Source organism: Notothenia coriiceps, unplaced genomic scaffold (genome assembly GCF_000735185.1).
Source record: "Notothenia coriiceps isolate Sejong01 unplaced genomic scaffold, NC01 NC01_scaffold00003021, whole genome shotgun sequence".
Taxonomy (NCBI): domain Eukaryota; kingdom Metazoa; phylum Chordata; class Actinopteri; order Perciformes; family Nototheniidae; genus Notothenia; species Notothenia coriiceps.
In genome coordinates, this window is record NW_011335722.1 from 1 (window position 1) to 8,580 (window position 8,580).

The 8,580-nt window shown below is 39.0% G+C and overlaps 1 protein-coding gene across 1 annotated transcript in view; it reads left to right on the top strand.

Annotated features, from left to right (window-relative positions):
* Positions 1 to 3,905: 3,905 nt before the first annotated feature.
* The window catches only part of mpp1 (MAGUK p55 scaffold protein 1), a gene marked incomplete at its 5' end in the record, with an annotated part of 12,979 nt that continues 8,304 nt past the window's right edge, over positions 3,906 to 8,580 (top strand). The window contains 4 exons of the mRNA XM_010766068.1: positions 3,906 to 4,034; positions 4,209 to 4,287; positions 5,012 to 5,097; positions 5,208 to 5,276. Coding sequence (XP_010764370.1) covers positions 3,906 to 4,034; positions 4,209 to 4,287; positions 5,012 to 5,097; positions 5,208 to 5,276 — 363 coding nt within the window. The remainder of the gene's footprint in view (positions 4,035 to 4,208; positions 4,288 to 5,011; positions 5,098 to 5,207; positions 5,277 to 8,580) is intronic.

Genomic DNA, 8,580 nt, shown 5'->3' on the forward strand with positions numbered 1-8,580 from the left:
AGGCAAAGGTAGAGGGGGGAGAGGGGAACGAAGGTTGCGGCGGACAGGTGCAGAATTAGAAGAGAGAAATGAAGAAGTGATCGGATGTGTGAAGCGGGTTTACAGAGAAGTAGTGCAGTTCCTTGAGAATATGAGATCAAGGACATTGCCAGCGTTATGAGTTGGTGGGGATGGAGACAGTGAGAAAGCAAAGGTGGTTAACAGAGATGTTAGTTCAGCTATCTTCCCTGTCTGGAGGTTGAAGTCTCCGAGAAGTACAGTGGGAGGGCCAGTTTCAGGGATGTGTGAGAGGAGATTATCTAACTCCTCCAAGAAATCCCCCAAGGCGCCTGGTGGACGGTAGAGAACAACAATGGTTAATTGTATAGGATGGGTTACTGTGACGGCATGGAATTCAAAGGTGGAAGGAGTAAAGCTAGGTAGCTTGAAGAGGGAAAAGCTCCAGTTGGGAGAGAGCAGGAGACCAGTGCCACCTCCTCTGCCAGAGGGTCTGGGTGTATGGGAGAAGGAATATGCTGTGGAGAGAGCTGCTGGGGTGGATGTGTTGGATGGAGTAATCCAGGTCTCTGTGAGAGCAAGGAAATCCAGAGACTGCAGGGAAGCGTAGCTAGAGATGAAGTCAGCCTTAGGAACAGCTGACTGGCAGTTCCACAGGCCCCCTGAAACGAGATGTTGGATCTCAGTGGAGCATGTGGGATAGACAAGAGCAGGCCGGTTAAATCGATTAGGAGATACACGGGGCCAGTGATAATTGCGAGAGGACGCATGAACAGGAATGGAGAAAATACCCATGATTTTAGCATGAGGGGCTAGAGAACCAAAGAGAATTGAATAAAACAAAAGGAAACACCAGCGATACTTAGCTCAATCAAAGTAGGATTTGCCTCCTCTTTGCCTCCCTCGTGACTCCAATGTCTTTGTCAGTCTTGCTCCAACAGCACTCCAATGTCTTTGTCAGTCTCCGTCTGGCTGACGCTCCACGAAAGAGCCACCTAAGATGGACACCTGATTGCTGAGTTCTCACAGCTGTGGGGGCACGCCCCTCTAATTAGTTAACTCTCTTCAGCTGGTGGGCGATCAGCAGAGTGTTCCTGCCTATTGTAATGCAGGGTTGAGGCGCGTGACCCACTGAGACCTTTCTTACAGGTTGAGTTGAGCAGATCTGAGATTTAAAATCTCTCAGAAATCGCCGTTTTAGCTACAATAACTACAGAACAATTATACAGAGTAGAATAAATGAAACAGGCCACCCAAATAGGTTAAGGGGCCTTTGGCTTTTCTTGCCCCACAAATAGAATCAAATTCTGTGGGAAACACTGCAGTCATATTAGATCATGGCGCTTTGTGGAGAAAAATAGGTAGACAAGAGATATACATCTTAATAGTGTTTAATCTTATCCAGAGATTGGCTTTTTTTAAAGGAATCTGTTCAAAAAAGCAACTTCAGCCCGTAGATGGAAAAACACAAAAAAATGAATTTGTTTAGCCTGTCACTCGGCCGTTTGCTTATCTTGTTGGTCCTTCACACCCAATACTGGCATCCAAGTTTCTGAAAGGGACATTATTGTAACATGTGTTGACTGTTAACAGTGATTGGAAAACATTGTGACAAAGCAAAGTAATACTCTCTAATCATTTATCCCTTTACACTCTGACAGTGTGAGTGATTGATCTGATGGGGCTCATTGTCAAAATCCTGATGAGATTCATTTAATTAAAAATGCCTTTCAGTGCCCATCAAAATCTAATCACATTTCACGTTTCATTCCTATTGGCTACTGTTTGTAAAGATGCTGTAATTTGTTTCAGATAGTTGTAATTGTTTTGTGCTAACGCTTTACGATTTAACCTTTGTAGGTTCCTTGCCTAGTTCTGATGGCTAGTTAATAAAGTAATATGCTATGTGCTAGAGGGAAACTACCCAATATGTGTCTATAGGTTTAGTTTTGGAATCAAATTTCCTCCATTGTGATGAAAGTTAAAATCCTTTGAGCCGTTATAATGACAACATATCTCAAAACAATTTAGGTTTACCTGAAAGGTGACCTAACACCCTAAAACAATAGAAACCCTGTCAGAATTAAGACTTAGACTTAAAATAATTAGAAATTCTCTCAAAATTACTTTGTATTTCTGGATAATGAATAATTTATCTGGAAATGTTTGACTTATTATCTCAAAATAGTGACTTAGTAGTCATTATTTTGACAAAGTTTCTCATTATTTCATTATCCTTTTCTCTCGTTTACTGGCAGAAATGGGCTTCCGTATTTTACAGTTATTCCTGGCTATAATGATATAAAGTAGTTTCTCTAAATCGAATAAAAAACCCAAATTGTCATAATTCAATACAAATTGTGGCGCTTGTGAGAAGTTTATTAAGGACAGTCATCCCTAATGTGTGGTTCCACAAAATGCATTTCCTAATGTCTTTTAGAGCAGCTCTTTAGAAATATTAATGGAAGTTCAGTGAGAGAAATCAGTGTGTGTTTTCAGGATATATTTGTATGTGGTGATTGTATCTGCAGTCAGACTGCTGTACAGATTCCTTTCCTCAGAGGATGTAATTTCATCCGTTCCTTCTGGGACTCTGGCCAAACACTCCCTCCTGGTACAGAACAATCCTGAAATATATCAGCACGAGACTGGTAAATAACTATCATGTTGCAAGCTCCTGCATTCATTTGAAAATGGTGTACTAAACAATTGTTAGTTTTATATTATAATAATGTTACCAGGAACACATAAGTGTATTAAAAGGGTATAAATAAAACGAATCAAAAAAACTTGACACAGTAATTCCTGCCTGTGTAAGACTCTAAACTGCTGTCACGGTGTGCACAGTATTTTAGGGCCCAGGTTTTACAGTAAGCGAGGAGGGGGAGGAGGAATGTGATAATAATATTTATTGGTTTATTGTAGAGCTGACGCTAGAAGATAGATAACAATTGTGTTTTTTCCCTGAAGCAGTTTTTATGATTTATTTCCGGCCAAAAAAATAAGTGCTGACTTAGGAAGTTGTATCTGTGTCAGCTTAGAGACCAATTTATATATCTTTTTATATTGTTCATTCATGGTTCTATATTATACATGTTATATTCACAGTAGGCCAGCTTACTCCCCAGGGATCAGGACCTTGTGTCATGTGGGTCCTCAGTGATGGCATTGCATTATTCTTTTCTCGTATAGCTTTATAAATATATGGATTTAACTGTGACGGTGATCAGGACAAAGACCACCTTTCTTGCCACCATACAAAGTTGTTGTTTTAAGAAAAAATATTTTTACTAAATCATTATAATGATTTACAGGAACTTTATCTCTTCACAAGGCTATGTTTTTATTTTATTTGTTTCTTTTACTGGCAGAAATGAGCTTCCGTTTATAAACTATTCCTGGCTATAATTGTATTAACGAATAGTTTCTCTACATTTGGAAATAACAGTAATGTAATTAAACAATACAATAACTGGAGATTTCCTGTTTTTGGACCTGCTTTTTGGTCAGTTGTTAGATTTCTACACCAAACTTTTAATATGGCTTTTAAGAGTCTTCAGAAAATATAACCTTGCTTGCATTATTGCTACTCTTAAATGTGTTCACTTGGTGACTCAGGTGGTATCCATGACCACATGGACCAGCTGGACCAGATCAATGGACGTGGCTAATGAGGTGTTTATAACATCGGGTTAATTTTCAACCTCGAACATATGTTGAAACTGCAAATGAAACGTGGCTGTTAGCACACATTAGCATAACAAGTAGCAGCTATTAGAAATGCATGTTATAATGATCTGACTGACTGTAAATCTTGAGTTAAATGACTTGCATCACGGAACGTTTTATTTAGATTGAGATAAAAAAAAATGACCATTAATGTGTGTTTTCTTTTTGTTTTTTAACAGGCTTCTATGCAAATCTATGAGAGCAAGGGAGCTGAGGTTTACACTAACGGCAGTGCAGGACACATGAATGGCACAGAACTGACCAGGATGAAAGAAGTGGAATTTGAAAAGGGTCATTCAGAGCCCATGGTATACTATCCCCACACACACACACACACACACACACACACACACACACACACACACACACACACACACACACACACACACACACACACACACACACACACACACACACACACTCTTATATTTTAATATTTGTGTTGCTAATGCCTGCCCATTGACTGTGGTCTCTGTCTGCAGGGGGTCACTCTGAAGCTGAACGACAAACAAAGGTGCACTGTGGCCAGAATACTGCACGGAGGCATGATCCACAGACAAGGTAATTAATCCCATTTTCTTTTGAGTGCAAGTGTGTGAGTGTGCCGACCTGGTGTGTGTGTTGGAAGGAAAGTTCTCTAGTTAATAGTCCGTCCCAGTCACAGCAAATCTATCCAGGCATTAGTGGATAGTGCACCCGAGGGGAAAAGAGTGAAAGAGAACGGAGACATTTTGTGACTGCTGCTTTGTATATTTATGTATTTGTGGGTACTGAATTATTAATCTGTCGGTTTTATTTACCATCTTTCCATCTATCTCTCTACATCTTTACGTAGGTTGTACAACAAGATATCTATTTTATGTAATATTACTTATCTTTAAGTATCTTATTTTTATCAAGTGTTCAAACATGGCATTCTATGTATTATATCCAAATAAATTGTATTATTATTTTTTCAATTTAATTTCTGTATAGTGAAGTAGGGCAACAGATAATGTATACTGTATCTCAGGCCATACACAAAATATTCAAGTTTAAATATTTGAATTGTAAATGACATTATTGAGATTATACTGTTAAGTTTGGGGTTTTTGAACTTCTCTTAAAATTGTGTTAACTGCAAACCCTATTTTAAGCATTTAACCAAAAATAAAAACATTCTAAAACCATAGACTTTTGAGACAAGGGGAGCAGACAAGTGCAAATAAATGCTGCCAAAATGTCAAGTTTAGGACTTATATTTAGAATTACTATAGCTCTCCTGTTTTTCTCTCTCTCTTACCAGGCTCTTTGCACGAAGGAGATGAAATAGCAGAGATCAACGGGAAAAGTGTGATGAACCAAACTGTAGATCAGCTCCAAAAGATCCTGGTAAGTTAATATTTGTTAACTTGGATCTTAAATTCAATGCAAATCTTTATGAAAGTATTACACTCGTACAACTAGATATATAAGTAAAACTGAATCATCTGTCCATGCAGAAAGAAACAAACGGAGTAGTCACTATGAAGATCGTTCCCAACGTGCAGAGTCGATCCCGAGCCTGTGAGGTAATGACATGCCCGGCAGAATATGCACTTGTGAAGAATTTTTTGTATTTTGCTTTTCTCCAAAATCGTTTAAATTTGCATGAATGAACCAAGAAAAATTAGCTCAACATCCAATGATAACTAGCGGTACAGTATAATCCACGTAGATGGCATTTGATTACATTTCTTTCAGTTTTTCGATCTACAAATCACTCTTTAAAAAGGATTTTGTTCTCTGTGAATCAGGTGACCCTACTGTTAGTCAATGAACAACCCAGGTGACTATACAATGAGTTTAAAGTCACTCGCATTAGTTTTGCTAGTTTCAACTGAACCACTTTGGTAGTGTATTTCATCCTGCCATCTACTGACCATATCACAATTTCCCCACCCGCCGATAATGTGCTTTTTGTGCATTAAGAATGGCAGCTTGCTTATTTTAACAACATTTAACAATAGTCTATGGCAATTTGGAATAATAAAAAATGGCTTCAATTGAATTGCCACGAAGAAAAAATTAATACCGAATTCTAAGTTAGGACTTTGCTGTGGTCACTGATGGCAGTCCACCCAAAAGCTTCTAGTCCATTAATATATAGGCGTAGAGCATCATTTTTGGTGACCCAGACCACTCCAGGATACCCACTTTGGTTACAAAAAATAGTTGTACTTATTCGTCTGTGTACAGCTACAACTTGGAGTAACTTGGCGAGACCACAAATGTTTCTTAACTCTACTAACAATAGTATTACTTTACCCTGAAGAGAATTGACATGTGTTCCTGCTGTGATCTTTGACAGTTTAGGCAACAATAGTAGAGATAGTATTCTAATCTGGGGCATTAACAAGCTTTACGCAAATGCTCAATTGGAGGTAAATAAATTTATTTTCAGTTTACTCTGTTATGTTTTTTTTGGTTTAGTGAATTAAGCTGTCAAATATCACATCATGAGCATTTGAATTCTGTGTGAGGGTGGATTTCCCTATTAACATTTTCAAGTCCCTAAATAATTGTTTATTCTTGAGAATTGAGACACATATTCAGGTACTATAAGTCCAATATTTGCTGATTCAAACATCATAATGATAAGCTCTCAATAAAACAATATAGGTGGATTTTGTAAACTGTTACAACGTCTGATGCAACGTTAAATGGAGAGTTTCACATGAGAGCAATCACAGTATAGCTGATGTTGATATTTTGAATATATACTCCACAATGCTTTATGGCTTAAACATTGAAGAAGAACAAAATATTTAATTTCAAGCTTCGCGAGAGCTTACTTTAAAGCCAGAGTGGTGTAAATAATGACCGTCCATCATGAGTGAGTATTTGCTTGACTGAGCAAAGTATGTTCTCTGTGTATTGCTGAACTGCAAAATATCTGCTTCTTGTGCAACAAATATGCAAAGAAAGTGCTCGGTAAGCATCTGGCACAGCAGTGAGTCATCTGTGATAAATATAAAAGATTTAATGAAATGTGGACAAAGGGTTTTAATAGAGCTCAGACAAACTATATTTTTTGTGTTTCAGAATCAAATGGTTCACTGAAACGTACTTAAAAAAGTCTTTGTTCAGCAGCAATAAGTACACAGATGCCGGAGAAATTCTTCCTTTGTTGATGGGATAATGTAATGGCTGTAGAATAATGACACCAAACCTTTAAAGGGGCCCTATTATGTTTTTGGGAGTTTTCCCTTTCTTAAGTGTAGAGTGTCTTATAGGTGCATGTAAATGGTCTGCAAAGGCTAAAATCCCAAAGTTATTTCCAGAGGGAGTTTCTTTCCCACCCCCACCCTCCCCCATGCCTGAAACGCAGTGGCGGCCGGCCCATAGGGGCGCTAGGGGCGCCGCCCAACCTCTTCCCACATACAAAAAAAAATATTAAAAAAAATATTAAATTAAAAAGTACAGGTCCATGGCTAGACCCGCCTGCGCGGAGTGTGCTTTACTCGGTGGGAGATCCGTACCGTGTTAGAACTAACGGAGCACACGGGAATAGGAGTTTTCTTGTCCGCCGACAAATACACAACCTTTGCACATGTAGGTCTTTACAGGACTGGTAAAAAGACGTCACTTCATGTACCCGCGCGCACAGGACGATAGTGGGACCTCACTACTACTAGATGTTATGACCTGTCAAAAACAAAATGGAAGTAGTAGATTTTTTTCCCTACTATTCGGATATACTCTGAAGTTTCCAGAAAATAAAACTTTGACATGTAGTTCGTTACAGGACTGAAAAAAGACTCACTGATCTACCCTAACAGGACGATAGTGGGACTTCACTTTACTCAGAAACTATGACCTGGTCAAAAACAAAATAAGAGTAGATTTGTGTCGTCCCCTCGCTAAAAAAAAACTGAGATGGCATTACTGTATCCGTCATAGAAGCGCGTGGTCGTTTATAGTGCTACTCCGACCGAAACTGATCTAAAAAAGCGCTCACTTCCGTACCGAACGGCGTCAGTTTGATATACTGGAGTGAGCGCAGTTTCCCCCGATGTTGATGTTGTCTACTTTGTATAACGGCACTAAATTTAGACATTATGTGCAAAGTTTTAGTACGGCCTTCATGTGTGTTATGACCTATTGGCCTATCTATTTGACTCAATGTCGTAAACTGTTGCAGACGTGCTGTGCTGGTCCGTGACGCTTTTTGGAAGATTTTACCCGCACAAAAGATTACCTCTTAAACCGATTCGATTGCAACTTTACGGAGGCTGGCAGGTGTGAGTGTTGTTGCCGGATATGTCTGTATTTTATTTGGTCGCTGACATAAGCGGTACTGTGTCTGGTCATACAACCAAAACATGAACAAATTGAATACAGTCAAAGGACTGTCCTATACTTCGTCGACACTCGAGACTCACCGATTATCATTGCCGACCACAACAAAAAGGAACCCTCGAGTAACTTCTACTTCACTGCCCAGGCGGATGGTGACGCAATGATACTCTATATGGGGCTCAAGGAGTGCTCAGATTTTTTTGTTGAGTGCAGTTGGGCGTGCATTCGTTTGCACCCGCGGCTCACTCGCGGGAGCACTGGGTTTTTATAAACTGCCGGCGCGACTAACCGACTTTAATACAAAGGCCGGCCGTGTCAAATGATAACTCTGGAAAACGGTTGCACGACCCAACTACGGACAAACCGAAGCCCCCGTCGCGTTAAAAAATGAAATTGTAGCATTTGTGTTAAAAATTTGGTCTAAAACTAACATCTAATATGGTAAATGACTATGGTTGAACATATCTATAAATGGAACCAAGTAATTTTTAATTTTATATTTTTTTATTTATAAAAAACTTTATATATAATAAA